Source organism: Castor canadensis, chromosome 15, assembly GCF_047511655.1.
Source record: "Castor canadensis chromosome 15, mCasCan1.hap1v2, whole genome shotgun sequence".
NCBI lineage: Eukaryota > Metazoa > Chordata > Mammalia > Rodentia > Castoridae > Castor > Castor canadensis.
In genome coordinates this window covers 101,188,529-101,208,598 of record NC_133400.1, presented here as the reverse complement: position 1 = coordinate 101,208,598, position 20,070 = coordinate 101,188,529, and the positions used below count along the sequence as shown (strand labels likewise).

The window sequence follows — 20,070 nt, the reverse complement described above, 5'->3', positions numbered from 1 at the left end:
GCAGCGAGCATCCTGTAGATGTCAGGTTTTGTTCCGGCACGCCTCAGGCAGCCTGTTGTCTCTGTCCGGGTTCACAGTTCAGACACGGATTTGATTCTCAGTCAATTTAATTAAGAGCTTAGGGATTATTTGGTGAGAGGATCATTCTTTGAACCATTAGTGCAGCCACTGTAAATATTTAAACGAGTCCTGTTGTAGCAAGCATTTATAAATCAGAACGCCTTTCATGTCGAGACATGGTGCAGTGTGTCAGCCAGGCCATGCCTGTGCTTTGAGAATGGCAAGTGGTGGTCTTGCCTGACAGTGTGGGCAGCCGAGGAATGGTCAGGCTCCCAGAGCTAAACTGCGGGCTTATCAGGTGGACACGGACAGCATAGATAGCCATTGGAGTAGGTTTTGTGTGCTGTGCTCCGGAGCGCATCTTTGTTCTTTGAGGGCGAGGGCAGGGCTGCTGGGATTTTGTGTAGGAGCACATTCATACATATTTTATGACTTGCTATTTGCACTTGATGTTTGAATCTGGGGAACAAGCCATGCAGAGTGCAAGATCGCCCATCTTAGTCTCATAGGTGTTCGTTGTGTTGGGACTCTGGCTGTGTCTGTAGTAGGGTGGTTCTGGGAGGGCTGTGGGACCAGGACCCAGAGATCTGTGTCAGGTGGTATGATTTCCCCTTCCCTTTTAGGACTTTGAAGAAGGCTGCTACTTGCTTTGTAAAAGTGAGGCCATACAAGTGACTGGGAAGGACATCCTCATCACAGACAAAGGAAATGCCATATCAGGATTTCTAGAGGGACTCTTCAAGCCTTTCGTAGAGTGCTACCAGGTATGTAAACTTTGCAGATTCTCCCATATGCTCCCCGTATCGAGTACCCTGAGACGCTCTGAGACTGCGTACTTCTGCTCTGCAGGGCAGTGTCTTCCCCAGGTGAAAGGTAGAACTAGATAATTCCATGAGTCTTTCACCTCTCAGGTGCAGACAGGAGGCTGAGCCCATTGCAGAGGAGTGCTCGGTTAGACCTGAGAACTGCTATCAGTCTGTGTCCGTTTTATTCTTCGTGTGTAGTCAGCTGTTTGGTACATACTGCTCAGTGAATGCAGGACTTGAGTGAGTTGTACATCAGTTACTGATCTTACTAAATGTAGATGGTGGAAGGGAGAGAACAAGCTGGTTATCTGAAGAGCTTGTTAGGAGCAGGCACAGAAAGCAGGAATTTCTCCAGAACTCGGAGGGGAGGGTGTTTGAAATGTGAGGGCCTCACATGAACATCCCAGAGGAGAGGGCTCTATGGCTCTTGGTTCCATGACCACTGACTGTTGGTGCTGGACCGGCTTCCTGGCACGTGGTGCCTGTGGTTTGTGAGATGAACCTGTCGGCCTCCCCACAAGGAGCCTGTCATTTAGTGGGCACTTGGTAAACAGTAGTTCTCTAGTCTTTTAGGCCTAACTCATTGTTAGGTGCATTAGGAGAAAGAAAGTCAACAAACACTAGCTCCTTCCTTCCCAAGTAGCGTAAGATATATGAAGCTGGCAGTAATGAACTTGTAACCAACTATTATGAAAAATGAAATTTTAATAAATGGCCATATTATTTTAAACTCTTCTAATTATAAAAAGTAATAGAGCTCTGGAGAGATGTTCTAAGACTTCTCCAGTGTTCTCTGCTTAGACTCCGAGGGTCGTCTGTCCCTTCATGGAACACTGGGCTTTAAGGAGGGCCATGTGTCCACTGTTGTCTGTGTTCAGCTCACCCTCCCTTTCCAAATCAGATCATTTGCAAATACCTCCTGTACGAGGAAGAGGACTGCTTCACTGAGAAACACTACCTGTGTGCAGTGAGGAAGTTCACAAGTCAGCTTCTTGATCAAGGTCAGTCACACTCTGTCAGCTGATTTCCTTCAGGAGAGAACAAGGTAATCCACTGACCACCCCCTTCCTCACTCCAGGCGCCTCTCAGTGTTACGATGTATTATCTTCTGATGTGCAGAAGAATGCCTTAGCAGCTTTTGTGCGACTTGGTGTGGTGGAGAAGAAGAAGGTGTAAGTACTGTGTGAGTGACACGGCACGGCAGCATGAGACACAGACATTGCCAGGTATCGCCTAGGGACAGCGCTGTGTCAACTGACCCCTTCCTCGAGGTTCAGTCAGCCTGAGCTGCCTGCATCTTAATGCCATGAACCTGAAGCAAAGGATAAAAGTACTGAAGGCCAGTAATTTGGCTTTGACCTAATACTGAGATTTATAGATCAGTTATAAGAAAGATTTGGGGGGAATGTAGCGAGGGTGTGGGGAGGGGTGGATGGATGGATAAACAGACATTTTCCTAAGTGCCTGACTGTAATGAGTATAAAGCTTAATGTGTAAACTGACTGTGTTGTGCGCCCTGCACAGTCAGAGGAAGCATGAAGCCAGGAGGTTGGTCAGGCAAGAGGCCATGAGCCTCTGTGGTGTGTGCAGTATCGCGTTGAAATCCTCTTTCACCCTGCTGTACGCAGTAACGGAGCTCATCATTCTTTTTCCCAGAAATAATGGCTTTGTATTCCGTGTGAATGAACCAGCCACCACCAAGTTGGAGGAAATGCTTGGTAAGTGCAGCTGAATAAACTCAGTGAATCTTCACCTTGTGTTTATCAGTGTGTACTAGAAATAGCAAATACTTTATCCAAAGGAACAGTAGAGTCTATAAACAAAACCACTGACTTAGTCTAGTATTTTCTGAAGGAAACTAAAGAGAAAATACAAAGACAGAAAAACACAGCAGTCATAAAAGGGGCAGTGTTGTGCATCACAGAGATTCAGCTCCCAGTGGAGCCCATTACCTGAATCAGAGGTGCAGCCCCTTGACAGCTAGTCATGGTGAGGTCCTCTCATCTGGTCCTCATGAACATCCCTCTCTGTGGAGAGGGATGGGGTCTTTCCAGATGCAGAATTAGGGCTGCTGCACGTCATTGGGGGAATCACTGACTTCACTGCACCACACCCTGTCAGCTTACACAGATAGGGTCCCGTCCAGAAAGGCAGGCACGTGTGGGTGAGCCAAGTACTGATAGGGATTACAGGGTGATTTTAGAAGGGGAGGTGTTAACATTTAAAAATAATTGTCTGAAGTCGGAGCACTGGCAGCTCATGCCTATAAGTCTAGCTACTCAGGAGACAGAGATCAGGAGGATTGCGGTTCAAGGCCAGCCTGGGCAAATAGTTCATGAGACCCTATCTTGAAAATACTCAACACAAAAAAGGGCTGGTGGAGTGGTTCAAGTGGTGGAGCGCCTGCCTAGCAAGCGTGAAGCTCTGAGTTCAAACCCCAGTACTGCCAAAAAAAAAAAAAATCATCTTTCGATTATATTGAGTAAGTTCTATATTATTGAGTGTGGCATAACTCAGGGACACTTGTGAGGGCTGCAAAGCACAGCTTTGGGTTGATGTGTGCTGGACTGGGAAAACCAGGCCAGAGCATGTGGAGGAAGGAGAATGGCGGAAGAGAGGGCAGAGGGCAGTGGAGTCATGCAGGCTGGAGGGTGAAGTTTGAGACCTTGTGGAAGAAAGGCCACAGGTTCTGCTTATGTCATGGCTGAAACCTCAGGATATGTAACCTTGAAACTTGAGTTCACATTTGGTAAGGAAGCAGGTAGTCAGCACTCCTATAGGCCTCAGTCGTGAGGGTGGGAAGCAGATGAGCTGCACGTGAATGCACTGGACACATAATTGGCAACGACAGTCAGCACCTGGCTCTCTCTGCAGTCCTGGCTGTGCCGTCTTCTCTCAGCATGGCTGCTTCTCCCGCACAGTGGACCCCATCCCCACTGGGGTTGCTCAGCCCACAAAGGTCTGGGAACAAGGTAGGGCAGAATCACCCTCGTCTCATGAACTGTCTCTTGTTTGTCTAGGTTGTAAGACGCCAATAGGAAAACCAGCCACTGCAAAACTTTAATGCTTATGGAAAACTTGGTCACATAATTACTGTTAAAAAGAAGTTACAAACAGACATAAAGGAAGAGACACATCTTCTTGTGCTCTTCAGACTTTGCAACCTGTGGACTCACAGAGAGGAAGAGGTGATCATTGTGAACAGTCGTGTGATCTTCCTCACCACGGGATGGTCAGAGGCATTTGTGTCACCCTGTATGTGTTTTAAATAAAGCAACCTTTTGAAAACATGCTTGGAAGAGCAAACCTAGCCTGCTTCACTAGCAGCTCTCAGCCTCCTGTGTCAGCACTGACCGCTTGGCTGGTAAGGGAAGCCACTAGAGAAGGAGGCTCAGGTGAGCATTCCCTGTCCCAAAACACGCAGTACCACCATGCCACCATGGTGGAAAATCCCACTCCTGACCTCATGGGAGGGGTCCCAGTCAAAACCCAGGAGCACCGAAAATGCCATGTGCAATTATCTGCAGGCTCTGTGTGTCAGGGATATATAAAACAAAGAAATTTCTTAGACTTGGTTCAAATTCCCAAGATACCTCATTTTGGATAAGCAGATGTTCCAAAATCTAAATATTACCCTAAATCTGAAACACCTCTGGTCCCAAGCATTTTTGGATAAGGAGTATTCAACCTGTATCTTACATACTTGATTAAAGTTGCTTCACACAAGTACAAGTTTGACAAAGATGTACACTAAATTATCTTCTTTAAATTTTGCCACCAAGGTCCTTAATCAACAAAAGTGTAAGAGATTCTGTGTGATGCCCAGAGTGCTTAAGTACCAAGGGAAGAGAAGCTTGACATAAGATGAGAAGCCTGGCATCTTGCTGCCAAGTGAGCCAGAAGCAGCTCACAGAGGTGGGGCTTGGTGATGGAGGACGGGTTGTGGAGCTGTGTGTGCAGAGAGAGCAGTGGTCAGACGGTCCTGGAGGAGGTTCTGGGGAACCCAAAAGACGATCAGCACGGCTGAGCACTGATAGTGAGGTTAAAGGTAGACGCAGGGGTCACCTGGGGCTGTGGTGGCGGTGTGGTGAATGGGTCGCTTAAGCACAGGTTTTCATTTCTCAGTTTGGAGGCCAAAGTCCTGAAATCTCTCTTCTGGGCTTGGACATGGCTGCCATCTTGCTCTGTGCCCACCCACATGGCCTCTGTAGAGAGGAAGCAGGAGCACTGGCGTCCCTTCTGCTAAGATCACTAGCCCTGGGCTAATGCAGTAGCACACACCTATGATCCCGGCACTCAGGAGGCTGAGGCAGGAGGATCTCAAATCCAAGACCAGCCTGGGCTACATACCAAGATCCTGTTAAAAAAAAATCACTAATCTTGTTATGAGGGCCCCATCCTCATGACTGCATCAAACCAGTCGCTTCTCTTGGGCCCTACTCCAAATACAGGCACACTGGGGCTGGGGCTTCAATATACGAATTGGGGGTACAAGCCAGTCAGCAGCAGCAGCAGGGGTAACTCACAAGACAGGTGAGGTGGAATCTAAGAGCTAGGGAAAGTCACTGAGCTCAGGATTTCAGAACTACCTGTGTCCCTAGAAGCCACACTGCTGCTACTGTACACCCAGTTTGGAGAGCTGCCGCCTATGGCGTGCGTGGGCGACAGCCCTCTGTGCTGGGGGGTAGCCAGAGGGATTCCGTATGTGGAGACGAGCTGTGTCAGTGAAGTGTTCCTTCTCACACACAGGTGATGCTCCTTGATGGGCACTGAGCCACTGCCCTCAGGGGAGGCCTGCTGTGCCATGAGTGCCGGACTTTGGGAGATTAGTGCCCTGTCCACTTCTTACTGAACAGAGTAGAAAGCACCTTGGACAGTGTGCGTACTTTTCTCCATGTTACCCTTGCCAGACACATTCATATTGAAGACTAAAACGGCCTTTATTTACCTTTAGACCTGTTTAGAACACAGGCTGGGTTTGGACAGACAAGTTTGGGGTGCAGGTGGCCAGATTTGTGTTCCATCTCTCTGCTCTAGAGGGAGTCAGGCAAGCAGGCAGGTGGGAGTGATGGGGTGCAGTGAAGAATGAGGGAGACTTGGAACTCTGGATGGCAGGCAGGGCTTGGCGTCTTCAGTGTCCTCATTAGCCATCCTCCCAAGACACCGAGTAAACCCCAAACTGCCAAAGCATAGCTGCTTCCTGGGAGGCCAGGCGTTAGCTTCCCAGCAGGGCCTTACCCCACCCCACCTACCCCTCAGCTTTATAGCACACTGCCGCACCCCCACCCCCAGCCTCTGCCCCTCTACCCCTCCTGTCAGCTCTGGAGCTGGCGCTGCTTTGAAGTGTTAAGAAAGGCCCAAAGCCAAGGACAGCAGGTAGCTTAACCAAGTCAAAGGTTACAAATAAAGTGACACTGTTTTCACACCAAGTTAAAATAGCCACCCCGGAAGACGGGGGGTGCAGGGGTGGTTGTAGAATGCTTGCCTGGCCTGCACGAGTCCCTGGCTTTGATCCCAACACCCCAAAAAATTAAAAGTCTGTTTATTCACAATTCTGACAGTAAGCAGAATATTCAAGTAAGCTAAGACCTTTCTGTTCTCACATACATAAAACAAAAAAGTACGTATGTGTGACTATGTCACACACACCTTAATTCCAGCACTTGAAAGGCTGAGGTGAGAGAGTCCTGAGTTTGAGACCAGCCTGGACTACAGGGAGACCCTGTCTAAAAAAGCCAACAAACAAAAATGACAGTAACAAGAACCTAAGAATATTGATTAAAGCAGGTTTAACACTAACAACAATCGATTTTATCCAGTGAAAGAACATTTTAAGCTTTATTTTATAAAGCATTTCAGATTCCCTCATACCACAGCATATCAAAAGTGAAATGCACGCATTTTATATTCCCAAGTTGCCAGTTCCAGGTAAGATACCAAGGTGGCAGGTGAAGGAGCTGATGAGACTGCCGGCAGTATCCTCAACAAAAATGAGTTTCAGGACCAAAGTGACAAGGGTCTCATCAGAAAGAGACTTAATCCCACAGGGTGCCTTTTCCCCAACAGTAATTAATTCACCCAGATCTGGTTCCCAGCGTGTGAGGGCTGTGACTGAAGCGCTCAAGAAGCAGGTGTAAGTGGTCGCCTTCCATTGTTAGAGGAGAGAGCCCTGACACCACCTAGAGGAGGGCAGTGCCAGCCCAGTGCCGGGCACAGGTGCTACAGCTCAGCACTGAGGATGTCCTTCAGCTATGGCTGGCCTAAGGAGCATGTGAGTTTTTAACAGAAGAAAGAAGCAACCAGTTGTATTTCGGAGAATATACAACCTCATGCCCTACAAGGAATTTCCATTTCAGAAATACCAGTTCCTGGGACCCAGTGGCTTCTATTTACACAGTACACGTTTCATATGAAACATCAGAAACCATAAATGGCACAAAATAATGACAATCACAGCACTTTATAAATAAATTCAAGTTCCCAGTGATCTTTAAAAAATGAAATATAATCATCTTTGTTTGGCTAAAATACCCAGTTACAGTTATCAAGAAAACCTTAAAGTTACATAAAAAAAAAAAAAAATCTCTGGACTGGGGGCATGGCTCAAGTGTAGTGCACCCACCTGGTAAGCACAAGACCCTGAGTTCAAACCCCCCCAAAAAAAAAAAAATTTATGACTCACACTTTTCAACCTTTTAAATCCGAATAGCTACAAGGAAAATAAAGGTGCTGGCCCGGCATCTGCGTAATTAAGGAGTTTTACAACCCTGAACCACTATTCAAAATCCATTTTAGGTTTTATGTAATTTCCAGTCATAACACCACCATTTTTATTCAGCTAAAGGACATGACCTTTAGAAATCACGGCATAGAAAATGGCACGGTGACAGAAGCCCAGCAGAAGCTGGGATAAGATGCATCTCAGCAAACCCTCTCCAAGACTTGAGAATGTGACATAGCACAGCAGAGCACAGCTAATATACCTTGGGAAGCTCACGTTTCTTGAGATATTTTTGTTGTATTGAATGATCTGAAGTAAGCTGCATAATCTGAAATCCTTCAAAAACAAGGAATAGTAAAATAAGACAGGAAACTGGCATGGAGCATTCTGAGTCTCAAAAGGCCCTTCTTCCTGTGTTTTCACTTTGGTCTCACCCCTTCTCCACTGTGAGAAATACAAATCTCTGCTCCGAGCAATCATTCTTGAGACATCAGGATTTGCACAGGATTTTTTCTAACTGCCCATCCCCCAGTACTGCAATCCCAATGAGCTCAGTGGAAACATTTTTCCATCTGCCTGAAGACAGAGCTGCCATATAAGCATGCCAAAGGGGTGGAGAAACCTACAAGGAGCCAAAAGTCACTGGCACTGCCAGGCTCCAAAATGGGTTCTGTTTTTATTATTGCTTCTATTTATTTAATTTACAAAAACAGTACTCTGCGAATTCACACAATGCAGGAATATGTTGATAAATGTATGTGGTCCTTCCGATTTCCAAGTAAATGCTCCCAAATTAAGTATTATAAAGCCACTAATTAGCATCTAAATAACCAGCCTTGGCCAGGCACTGGTGGATCACACGTGTAATCCTAGGAGGCAGAGATCAAGAGGATTGTGGTTTGAAGCCAGCCCCAGCAAACAGCTCAGGAGACCCTATCTCAAAAGACCCAACATAAAAAAGGGCTGGTGGAGTGGCTTAAGGTGTAGGCCCTGAGTTCAAGCCCCAGTACCACATACAAACACACACAAAGTAATAATCAGCCTTTAAAATTATGTTGGAAATGCCAGCCAAATTGTGTTTGTTTCTACAAGGATGGGAGTGTTTGCCATCCACACACTAGCAGTTTCAAGAAAGGGTTCTTTTGACTAAAATTTACCCTAAAAAAAATTTTCCCAAGTCTTGTTCTTTTCCTCCAAATTGTTCCATTAGCTTAAGGAAACACAGGGGTGCTCTACATGGAACTACCTGTTGAAGAACCCTGTCATTTTGGCTCTATGTATTTACAGGCAGCATTTCTGCGGTGGGTAATACATCCTGGGAAAAGGTGTGTTTTGACAATCTGAAATGCCATACATTTCATCAAAGAATTAGCATAATGTTAAAGGAAAGCGCAGAACAGTTTAATAACCTAAGGTATTTTTGTTATTTGGGCTTAAGTTAACATACTTTCTTCCTCCTTCTGACTCCACTTCTTCGAGGGCACTTTCTATGTGTAAGCAGCCAGAGGGGCGAAGGCCTGTGCGGATGCGCTCAATGCAAACGATGCCCGCGGTGGGTGGCTCACACCACAGAGGTGGTGCTCTCGGGGTTCACGCGCATGAGTCGGGATGCGTTCCTCAGGTCCTGGAGCTGCTTCGCAGGCTTCCCCACCCCTTCCTCGAACCTCTTCTCCACCACCGGGAGGACTGTTTCGTACAGAAAGGAGGCGTTCTGTCTGATGAAAGCCTTCTTCTCGGGATCCTGCTCGCACCGGAGGCTGTAGTCCACGTGCTGAACGGCGACCAAGATGACCTCCATCAAGCTCTCCAGGAGCACCATGTGCAGCTCGGGGAAGTAGAGCTTCAGAGCCTCCTCCAGGAAGCCCATGGTCTGCTTGGTGAAGGCCACCACGGTGTAGCTGAGGTTCACCCAGCAGTCGTCGCCCGTGTACTGCTCGAAGTTGCTAACCCCGCAGCTCCGCATCTCCTCTTTGAGCTTGCCCAGGGCCTCGGGCGTCATCAGGTTCATGCGCCGCCACAGCTCCTCGGAGTTGCGGTGTTTGGTGGCTTCGATGATGATCGCCTTGTAGCTGTGCAAGGCGCCCTGGATGTCCTTCACCAGCAGGGCGTGGATGATGAAGGTGAGGTCCAGGCCGATCTCTCCCAGCTGCTGGCAGTGCTCCTTCGCCACCTTCACGCACTCGGCGGCGGTCGACAGGCTCTCCTTGCTGTCAAACACCTGCTTGCTGAAGGCGTCCACAAACATGCCCAAGGCCGAGCGGGCCCAGACCACGAAGGCGGAGTAGCAACCGCTGTCGGTACCTGCGAAGTCAGTCTCGAACTCCCTGGCAGTCTCCAGCAGGCTGGTGAAGAACACGTGGCACAGCTTGTGGATGTACAGCAGAGTGGCGCCCTCGATGCGCAGCTGGCGCAGGGCTGTATGCACGGCCGCCGCCCTGTTTCTCAGAAACAGCTCGCAGGCCTTCGTGCACTGGCCAAGGCGGATCAGCTGCGACACGGCCCGGCGGGTGGCCTTGGGGCCGCCCCTCAGCGAGCGGTCGGGGGACAGCTCGAACACCAGCACCTCGGTCAGCTGCCGTACGCGCTCGTCCACCCTGGCCCTGAGCTCCTTCACGGGGGGCGGGCTGGGCTTGTCTTCCAGGTAGTGGTTCAGCTTGTCCAGCAAGTCCACGGCGCCCTCGAAGTCCCTCTGGGCGATGCAGACGTCCAGGTCTTCGGGCAGCTCCTGGATCCACTCCAGGGACAGGTCCACCTTCTCCTCCTCCTCCTCGGGAGCCTCCGGCTCGTCGTCGTCGTCGTCGTCGTCCTCGAAGGGGTTGCTGCCCTTGACGGCGGCGGGCGGCGCTCGCGGGACGGCGGCCTCCTCCTGCTCCCGACGCCGCTTCTCGCCCAGCGCCCTCTTGGTGTTCTCCAGCACTTCCAGCCATTCGCGCTTGATCTTGGCGTTCTCCGCCTGAAAGATGCGGCTCTCGGGAAACATGAGCAGCTTGAACATGTCCTTCATGGGCGGGTTGTCCTTGACATTGACCACGGCCAGCCCGTCCAGCGGGTAGAGCGCGTTGTAGCGGTACATGCCGCGCCGCTGCGGCAGCCAGGTGGCCACCAGCAGGCAGTCGTTCATGAGGAAGCCGTGCACGCGCTGCAGCTGGGCCATGTGGTCCGCCTCGTACTCCACCAGGTCCCCGTTGTACACCAGGTACTGGCCCGGTGTCTCCAGCAGGTGCCGGCAGCCCTCCACCTTCTCCAGCAGCGTGGTGAGCGTGCGCTGCTTGCCCTCCTCGCCCGCGCCGGGGCCATCGCGCGGGGCGCCCGCGGGGCCGGGTAGGAAGCCCGCGGCCCCGCGGCCCCGCTCCCGCGCCCCCGCGCCCCCCGCGTCCTCGCCGGCCGCCGCGCCCGCGCCCGCGCCCGCGGCCGGCAGCAGCGCCAGCGGGATGCTCTCCAGGCTGCTCTTCTGCTCCGTCAGCAGGTGGCTGAGCTGGTACATCTCGCTCTCCAGGTAGGAGATCTCGCGTGCCGTCTCGATGAACTGCCGGTAGTTCTGGTAGACGTTGCGCTTCAGGTTCTGCGCCGTCTCCTCCGCCAGCGCCTGGACGCGCTGCCGATGCTCCTGCAGGTCGCGGTCCCCGTCCGACTGCTGCGACAGCTGCTTCACGTACAGCCGCGCCTCGAAGCTCCCCGACTCCAGCTGCCGCCGAAGGCGACTCGCCCCACTGTCCGACATGGTCGTCGCCCTCTCCGTGCCGGCGACCGGTAGTCGCTGTCACTCGCCCCGGAGCCCGGCGGCCGAGGGAAGCAGGCGAGAGAGCCAGAAGCCGCCGCCGCCGCCGCCGCCGCCGCCGCCGCCGCCGCCGCCGCCTACGCCAGGGCTCAGCCGAGCGTCGCACTGCTCCTGCGTCAGAGACAGGTGTCGCACTGCGCCTGCGTCGGGGCCGAGCCGAGCGTCGCACTGCGCCTGCGTCGGAGACAGGCGTCATACGGCGCTTGCGTCGGGGCTGAGATGAGCATCGCACTGCGCCTGCGCCGACCCCGAAAGGGGCCGTGCGGCTGCGCGAGACCGCCGTAGGTTTAGGGCGCATGGGCGGGTGACTGCGGAAGTGAGAGGCCAGTCGCCTCTGTACTGAAGTGGGGCGCGGGGTGCTTGTAGGTGTGAAGGCTTTCTGAAACCCTCCTCTGCCGGAACCCGGAGTTCCCAGGTCTGCGCCCTCGGGGCAGCATTGTGTTGCCTTCCGTCGCGAGACTTCGCTGCTCCGGCGTTCGAAGCGAGCTCGCGCGCTCGGCAGCTGGGCCCTGAAGTCTCGCGAGACCCGCGCGCAGGCGAGCCGGGCTGGGTTAGTCGGAGAGTCGCGACCCGGGCTGGGTTAGTCGGAGGGTCGCGACCCGGGCTGGGTTAGTCGGAGGGTCGCGACAGGGTCGCGACGGGGTCGGAGCGGCGCGATGGATGAGGACTTGGTGGTGGCGCTACGGCTGCAGGAGGAGTGGGACGCGCGGGCCGCCCAGCGCGAGGCGGCGCGGGAGCCGTTGTCCCTGGTGGACGCGTCCTGGGAGCTGGTGGACCCCACCCCGGACCTGCAGGCGCTGTTCGTGCAGTTCAACGACCGCTTTTTCTGGGGCCAGCTGGAGGCGGTGGAGGTGAAGTGGAGCGTGCGCATGACACTGTGAGTGCGCCCGCGAACGGCTCCGAACGCGGGGGAGCGAGGCCCAGGGCTGTCGTTGGTGTCCCCGCGCGCGGTGGGCGTCATGCGGGAGCGAGACGTCCCCGGCGACCTGCGGTCCTGACCCTGGCCCGCACCTGGAGTGCACTGAACCCAGAGCCCCTAAGGACGTCTGGTCCTGACCCTGTCCCCAGACTGCTCTGGACCTGGAGACCCTCAGGTCCTGGCCTTGTCCCTAGAGTGTCCTAGACCTGAGACCCTCGGTCCTGCTGTCCTGACCGCTTTGTACCCAGAATGTGCTGGATTCAGGGACTCTCAGGACCTGTGGTCCTGACTTCTATCCGTGGATTTCACTAGATCTAGAGCCCTTCAAGTCTTGCTGTCCTGACCCTTATCCCTAAAATGTTCTGGACCTAGGGACCTTCAGGGCCTAGGGCCCTGACCCTGTCCCCAGAGACCCTAAGCTTGTGGGCCCACACGACACCACTAGAGTGCGCTGGACCCGGGGCGGGGGGTCTCAGTGATGCTCTAACAGGACCCCTTTTCTAACTGTTAAGTTTGGGAATCCCAATTTGAAATGAAGGGAATTGGCGGAAAACCGTTAGAGAGCAGTTCTCTTTGCACAGGCTCTGTGGCCCTTTTGGAGATGTGCTGCTGCATGCGGGCTGGTCAATCACCATCTGCTGATGATGGCTGTGGGAACAGAGTGGGGTTGAGAGAGGGATTTTCTTCTCAGCATTGTGTGTGTGTGTGTAAGTGGGGTGCGGTGCAAGTGCCTGCTCCTAGGAGGAGGATGTTCAAGAAAACCATCTGCACCAGCTCCTCACCCAGAACTGTCCAGGAAGGGGTAAGGATTTGCTCTTTGATCTGTTTCCTTCTGTGTGTGTTTGGTAAAGGTAACACATTGTTGTGATGTCTGCTTTCCAGGTGTGCTGGGATTTGCATCTATGAAGGGAGAGGTGGAATGTGTTCCATCCGGCTCAGCGAACCCCTTCTAAAGCTGAGGCCAAGGAAGGATCTCGTAGAGGTATTCTTTGCGTAAATCTAATTCTTAGCTCAGTGATTTTTTAATTTGCTCTTTTTTTTTTTTTTTTTTTTTGGAGGCAGTTTTCACTATGTAACCCAGGCTGGTCTTGAACTTAAGATCCTCCTGCTTCAAACTCCTGAGCTCTGGGATACAAGGGTGCATACCAGGAATGGCTAGAAGAAGTCACTCTTGGTCAGATCGAGCACAAGTGCTGTCCAGAACCTTGAATTTGACCTAAATGTGGACACTGGTAGATGTATAAAACTGAATGGCACTCAGGTAGTACGTACGTAGGTGCCTGGCTGCAAGCACAAGACCTTGAGTTCAATTCCCCTTTACCACTACCCTTCCTCAAAAAAAAGGGAGAAAACCTGGAATGCTCAGTCTGGTTCCATGTGCCATTGTAAAATACTTAATTAAGCTGAGCCAAAAATTAGATCCTAAATTTGTTCTCCTTTGTGAGAATGGGTATGTATTTATCATTCTTTTAGAATTAGAATGTTGAAAACTTGAAATATAACCTGAGTTCTTCAGTTTGTCTTCTGAATAGAGTAGCTCTCTTTAAGAGTGCAGTTGATCATTTGCCCAGGCTAGCCCTGAGCTCTTGGTTTAAGTGATCCTCCTGCCTCAGTCTCCTGAGGAGCAGGGACTGTAGGTGCATACTACATCACCTGGCTTTTTGTCCACTGGCTTTAAGTGGACAAAAATGTAAGGACATTGGGAGCTCCTTACATGTTTGGAGTTGATAAATGTTTATGTGTTGGACACAATCATTGTCTGAGTTTGTCTTCTCATTTCTAGTGGGTTTTTCCCTGTCAGAATGCATGTAGTTGAATTTATTGCTCATTTCTGGATTTTGGATTGTACTTGAAAGGCCATCTTAAGCCGGACACCAGTGCCTCACGCCTGAATCCTAGCTGCTCAGTAGGATCGAGGTTCAAAGCCAGCCTGGGCAAATAGTTCACAAGACCCTATCTTGAAAAAAACCCATCACGAAAAAGGGCTGGCGGAGTGGCTCAAGGTGTAGGCCCTGAGTTCAAGCCCCAGTACTGCAAAAAAAAAAGAAAAAAAGACCATCTTAGAGTGGGGAGTTGTTTACTGGGATCTGCAGGGCTTTGGGCTTCAGAATTATTTACACAGTTTGTGAACTTGTGCTCATAGGAGGTTAAGACCAGGGAGAGTAAGATCATGCATCTTTATTGTCACAAGCGCCATAACAAGTTGACTGTCTTCTGTTGCAGACCCTCCTGCATGAAATGATACATGCTTATTTATTTGTCACTAATAACGATAAGGACCGGGAAGGGCATGGTCCAGAGTTTTGTAAACACATGCACCGCCTCAACCACCTGACTGGAGCCAATATAACGGTATATAAAGCCACCTGTACTTCTTTTGGGAGGTGGGAGTGGGCACAGGGTCTCACTAGTTAGCCCAGGCTGGCCTTGAGCTTTCAAATGTTTTGCCTCAGCTTCCTGGGTTTCTGGGATTACAGATGTGTACTGCCATGCCCAGTCGCCACACATATTTATGACATTAAGTAGTTATCCCTGAGTTTTAATTAAAAATAGAGAACTGGGTAGAAAGAAATATTATCGTTGAGGATTTTCATCAGTGAACAAGAAACCTGCAGAAGCGAGCTGGCTTGTCTTGGCCCTCATAGCAGATGGCAGCAGAGCCTTCTGGCAAATATCCCCAAGGCTTCCAGCCTCATCCAGATCAGCATTTTAAGCATTTTGGGTTAAGACCTGCTATACCTGCCTTGGTGCGCTTAGCACAACCTCCGAGCTTTGTTCCCTCATTATAGTGTCCCCCTCATTTGTCCTGTATTCCACCACTTCTGTCATCCCTTCTTCAGAGGTTTTGAGTCACATCTTGGCATAGTACTGGAGGAGGTGGCAGAGCCCAGGCTCACGAAGCTGAGGCATCAGGCTTTGTGGACTCAATGCTCTGAGCGCCACTGATGACCGTCCTCACGCCCTCTTAATGACGGTGCCCGCCTGCTGGAGCCTTGTGAGGAGCCAGGACTAAGAGAAAGTACACGGGACATGTTAACACATTTGAGCACGAGTCAGATGTTAGCTGTGCTTGTCAGTGTGTGTGGTTTTGTTTCCAAGACAGGCACTAGCTCTTGGATTGAGTCTTTTAGCAGGCCTCATTGTCTCCACAAGTTCAGACTTAAGGAAATCACTGTGCTGTCTTCAGATAGTCCCCCTGCCATGCTCTCAGTTATTTCTGCTCCTGTAATACTTACTACAGTGGGATATTGACTCTTGTTTCAATCCTAGTTTTTGGTCATTTAATACTTGGTTTCCGAAACATTTAGCATTCACAGGGTGTTTTCATGGTTTTGTCCTGTTTGTGTCTGTCTGTACACAGTTTAGGAAGTATTCGATTAACTTCTTCTTAACTTCTGTTAAGGACTTTTGAACAGAAACTAAATACAGTAGCTGTCCTTCCCAAAATAGAACTTTTCAAAAACCTCTGGGAGATGGAATATTTCAAAAAACAAACAAAAAATACTGCTTGTATAAAGCATTTCCTCAGCATTGCTGACTTGTGTACTGAGTGCTGCAAATTCTCCCTCGGTCCAGATATACCACACGTTCCATGACGAGGTGGATGAGTATCGACGTCACTGGTGGCGCTGCAGTGGGCCTTGCCAGCACAGACAACCCTATTACGGCTACGTCAAACGCGCCACCAACAGGGCGCCCTCTTGTCATGACTACTGGTGGGCTGAGCATCAGAAAACCTGTGGAGGCACGTTCATAAAAATCAAGGAGCCCGAGAACTATTCAAAGAAAGGCAGAGGAAAGATGAGGCTAGGAAAGCAGCCCTTGTTGGCAGTGGGGCGAAAAGGTGGGTACCTGTGCCGCGTGGAGAGGAAAGGTGGGTTCCTGTGCTGCGTGGAGAGGAAGGTGGGTTCCTGTGCCGTGTGGAGAGGAAAGGTGGGTACCTCTGCCTCCCAGCCACGGCTCCCACTGCTGTGTAGACAGCACCACCCAGTGGAGAGCTGCGGTTCAGGTGAGCAGGATTGTGCCCAGTATAGACCTAAGAAAGAAATCTGAGATGACAGTAGGAAAGTTCACCTTACTCTATGTAGAAGCAAGTAAAAATGGAATTTCCACTGACAGTACATACGGTGCAGTCCCTTCCCCATTGTGACTTTGTTGAGTTATTACCATACAGAAGGCAAAAAAGACTGTCAAAATAAAAACAATAATTCAAATCCAGTGCCCAGAACATAAGCCTGGACTGCATCCTTCCTCAGTTGGAGTCTATCTGAGGGACTTCTGGTGGTGGACGCCCGCCCGGTGGGAGGAGGATGAAGGGATGTGACAGGTGTCTGCTTGTGTCTCCTTTCTGTGACATGATGATAGTTGCCACCTTTTGAGGTGGAAGCAGGTTTCCACAATTGTTCCTTCCTGTGGGAAGCCGTTGGTTTGATAGGGGAGCTCAGGACTCAGGCTTAAGTTCCCAGATCTGAAATGCCAGCTAGTCAGGGTTGAGGAGAATGTGAGCAGGAGGAGATAGTGAAGCAGCAGACTCCACTTTATTTTTCTTTGGGATTATTCTGCAGATTCTTTAGCTGTAGGAGGGCTTTTCTCATCCTTTTTGTTTTCTCAATACCAGATCTTGACTTCCAGATTGTCCTCTTGTCAGTAGGTAATTAGTACATGGTTCTGAGTTAGAACAAAACACTTCATTTTGAGAGCTCTGTGCTGCATTCATGTTGCTGTGAAGAACAGTCTTCTTTGTTTCCTTTGCAGACAAGCCCAGTAAAGTGGAGGTGCAGCCGCTGACCCCCTTCAGTGGAAAAGGCTATGTTGTTGGAAACGCAAGCATTTCTCCGTCATCTGGGAAATTGACCACCTCACATACCATTGGTGAAGCCCAAAGTCTCTCAAGCCTAGACCTTTCTGCAAATGCACCAAGACCCAATTCCAACATTGGAGAATTCGAACAGAATGTTTTTTTAAGTAAAAAGTCTTCTCAGCTAGTCTCTCCTGTCCCAAATACCAGTCACCAAAGTGTCCTGAGTAGCTACTTTCCTAAGGTCTCAGTTGCCAACCAGAAGGCATTCAGAGGTGTGAAGAATGGGCCCACTGGTGACATCACCAAGCAGTCAGCCTCTTCTGGTTCACAAAAAAGGGTTCCATCTTCAAGAACCCAGAGAAGCTCCTCCAAAGCCATGGCATCTGCTTCTGCATCCATGCCCTGTGAAGGGAGTGGGTCTGAAGACCAGTTCCCCTCAAAACGGCCCAGGGAGGATAAGACTGCTTTTGACAACTTTTTTATCAAGAAGGAGAAAGTACAAAGTGGTAGCAGTGATCCAAAGAGTAGTTCATGCCCTGCAACCACAGTCCAGAGTTCCAGCAGCTCACGTGGTCAGAACCAGCTGGTCAGCTGTCCAGTCTGTCAAGGCAAAGTATTGGAGGCTCAGATCAATGAGCACTTGGATGGTTGCCTAGAAGGTGTCAGCACCACAGTCTGACAAGGCAGTCTGAAGTGGCTGTCACCTGGGTGTGCTGCCGCCTAACCACAGGTTCTGTGACCACCAGACTGTGGTTCTGTCATATCTATGCATGTATGAAGCAGTTTAATGCATTGTCTCCAGCCAGGTGCAGAGGTGCAAGTCTGGGGTCCCATGTGCTCAGGAGTCTGGGGCAGGAGGTTGCTTGCCCTGTCATCGTGAGACCCTATCTCAGAGATACAAAGAGCTTTCGTCTCAAGGTGCTGCATTCACCCCTGCCTTCCCTGGTCTGCAGCCTGGTAGATGTTCTGTGCATATGTGTAATTTTACGTATTTTGTTCTTTCTGACTCTTGAAGGTTTTTCAGTCTCTCAGTCTTATTTGTACACTCTCCTCAAAATACTCATATCAGGAATCCTGACAGTTGACTTTTTCATTCCCTGAGCCAATGTTAATCTTCAATGTCAGGCATACTAACCAGACAGTCTAAGGACAAGGTATAAGAGTTGTTTTAGAATGCTCAAGTCTTCTGTTTCTCTTTTTCAAAATCATAACAGGAAATAAATTTTCTATATTTTAAAGAATTTTCTCTTCCACCTTTATACTGAACGGTGGCAGTAGATTTTAAAGAATTTTCTATATTTTAAAGAATTTATATTTCAGAGAATTAGTTTTTAAAAATTTCTCAGTTCTACTTTTACTAAAAGATGACAGGTTCTACAGTAGATAAAAAATATAGTAAGACAAGTAATTTCTCTTTGGAATATTACTAACATATAGTCACTCTAATTCCACAGGCCAGATTTTACTGAGTCTATAGCAAAGTAAGTGATCAAAACTTGGTGCTGATAAGTCACTGGCCTGAATAACATGACAGTTGCCTAGTTCACATGAGAGAAGTATCTGGAAGCTGTGTTGTGACCTTTGTGTGCCAAAATCAAAGCCATTGCAACAACAGGAGTACCATTTGTGCACTTAGAGTTTCTTTTTTTGTAAAGGTATTTTTTTCCATGTTCCAGCAAGGGACAAAGATCCTGGTATCAGCCTCCGTTGTCTCATGCCTGCACCTCCAGTGTGTTGGCATGTTCCCCAGAAACTTAGTTCAGTTTTCTGTTTAACTTTGCTGCAAGAAAATGTATTCACAGAAAGGTGCACAAGTCTTAACGTGTTCACCTGTGTAACACCTTCCCTCAGTGCCAGTGGAGGCCTCCCGTGCTTGCCTGTTACCCATTACCAAGGGTTAGTTTAGTTTGAACTTTATAAATTAGTGTCTTTATGTGTACAGAAGTTCATTTTCATGCCTGTGTTGGTTTTCATTTATGTGACTGTGCCAGAATCTTTCACCTGCTCTAACGTTAACGAGCCATTTGAGTTGTTCTCAGGTTGGGGCCCTTGGTGAGCAGTGCTGCAAGAATGTCGTTGCACGTTCCCGTTGGTATGCACCGGGGTGCTCATGCCTTGCTTCAGTAACTGCTGTCCTCACACCTTCCCAGCAGCGAATGGGAGTGTCTGCACAGCATTCTGAGCGCTTTTACCTGTCTGGTTAGATGTGCACAAGTTGTGGTATTTCTTAAAGTATGAAGTTAAAAACAGTATTTAATTATTTATAGATAAATGGCATAGATAAATATTGTTGAATATATGCCTTTAATTTTCATGAGTTTAACACGTTACGTGCAATAAAGTACTTTTTCAGCAAAACGGTACCAACTTGTGAGCTATGCAGGTAATCAGTGAGGTCATGTCTGCAGAACCAGCAGGTCAATGTCAGTGTGGTGTGCCTGGTACTGTGGGAATGCCTCAGGAAGGGTTAAGTTAGCGTAGCTCAGGACCCAAGGGGACACTCCCCAGGGAGGTGATGTCCATGGAGAATCCTTTAGTGGGTAGTGGGGTGGCGAGAGGGGCCAACGGGACCTTGCCGAGAGCTGCAGGCTGGCCACTGGAGTGGAGTGTGAATGGCCTACAGGGCAGGAAGACTGCAGATAGGACAGTCTAGCAGGAGTCTGAGGGCAGGGTGCAGGTTCTCCACTTTCCTTCCCCATAATGAGCACCTGTTGACGCAGGTGGGGCTGGAGTTGAGCAGCACCGTGATGCATCCCTCGGGCTGCCTGGTAAAGGAGGAAGGACGGGGGCAGGACAGAGGAGGGGACGCGCTGGGCTGGAGGAACAGTGGCTCTGGAGATCATGGGATTGCCTCTAACTGGCAAGAAACTTGAGATTAAAGAAGCCTGTACTTCATCTGTTAAAGACCTGAGAAAATTCACTCCCGAAGAACCTGTTACCCCCCAAGTCTGTGCATTTATATTCTATCAGAGAAACAGTCCTCCC

The 20,070-nt window shown here is 49.9% G+C and overlaps 3 protein-coding genes across 4 annotated transcripts in view; 2 read left to right on the top strand and 1 right to left on the bottom strand.

The window, feature by feature from the left end:
• The window catches only part of Gnpat (glyceronephosphate O-acyltransferase), a 29,203-nt gene extending 25,045 nt beyond the window's left edge, over window positions 1–4,158 (top strand). The window contains exons 12-16 of the mRNA XM_074056879.1: window positions 684–824; window positions 1,768–1,867; window positions 1,945–2,038; window positions 2,523–2,584; window positions 3,887–4,158. Of these exons, the coding sequence (XP_073912980.1) occupies window positions 684–824; window positions 1,768–1,867; window positions 1,945–2,038; window positions 2,523–2,584; window positions 3,887–3,930 (441 nt within the window). The 3' untranslated portion in view covers window positions 3,931–4,158. The remainder of the gene's footprint in view (window positions 1–683; window positions 825–1,767; window positions 1,868–1,944; window positions 2,039–2,522; window positions 2,585–3,886) is intronic.
• A 2,457-nt stretch (window positions 4,159–6,615) lies between these two features.
• Exoc8 (exocyst complex component 8) lies at window positions 6,616–11,419 on the bottom strand. The gene has a single exon (XM_020176646.2). It carries the CDS (start codon window positions 11,306–11,308, stop codon window positions 9,149–9,151), a length of 2,160 nt encoding a protein of 719 aa, XP_020032235.2. The 5' UTR covers window positions 11,309–11,419; the 3' UTR covers window positions 6,616–9,148.
• A 128-nt stretch (window positions 11,420–11,547) lies between these two features.
• Window positions 11,548–19,448, top strand: Sprtn (SprT-like N-terminal domain). Of its 2 annotated transcripts, none has more exons than XM_020176635.2 (5): window positions 11,548–12,242; window positions 13,167–13,266; window positions 14,508–14,636; window positions 15,861–16,128; window positions 17,040–19,448. In XM_020176635.2, the coding sequence occupies exons 1-5, from the start codon at window positions 12,022–12,024 to the stop codon at window positions 17,762–17,764; spliced, it is 1,443 nt and encodes a 480-aa protein (XP_020032224.2). In that variant the 5' UTR covers window positions 11,548–12,021; the 3' UTR covers window positions 17,765–19,448. The 2 variants fall into 2 exon arrangements, with proteins under 2 accessions (XP_020032224.2, XP_073912982.1); XM_074056881.1 differs by lacking the exon at window positions 11,548–12,242 and adding an exon at window positions 12,267–13,086.
• Window positions 19,449–20,070: the final 622 nt, after the last annotated feature.

What these genes read in the sequence shown, in the direction of transcription:
- Sprtn (XM_020176635.2), top strand. Translation starts at nt 12,022, where the DNA reads ATGGATGAGGACTTGGTGGTGGCGCTACGGCTGCAGGAGGAGTGGGAC. An exon ending in TGGAGCGTGCGCATGACACT is followed by an intron (nt 12,243 to 13,166) that starts GTGAGTGCGCCC and finishes TCTGCTTTCCAG; the next exon opens with GTGTGCTGGGATTTGCATCT. An exon ending in CAAGGAAGGATCTCGTAGAG is followed by an intron (nt 13,267 to 14,507) that starts GTATTCTTTGCG and finishes CTTCTGTTGCAG; the next exon opens with ACCCTCCTGCATGAAATGAT.
- Exoc8 (XM_020176646.2), bottom strand. Translation starts at nt 11,308, where the DNA reads ATGTCGGACAGTGGGGCGAGTCGCCTTCGGCGGCAGCTGGAGTCGGGG.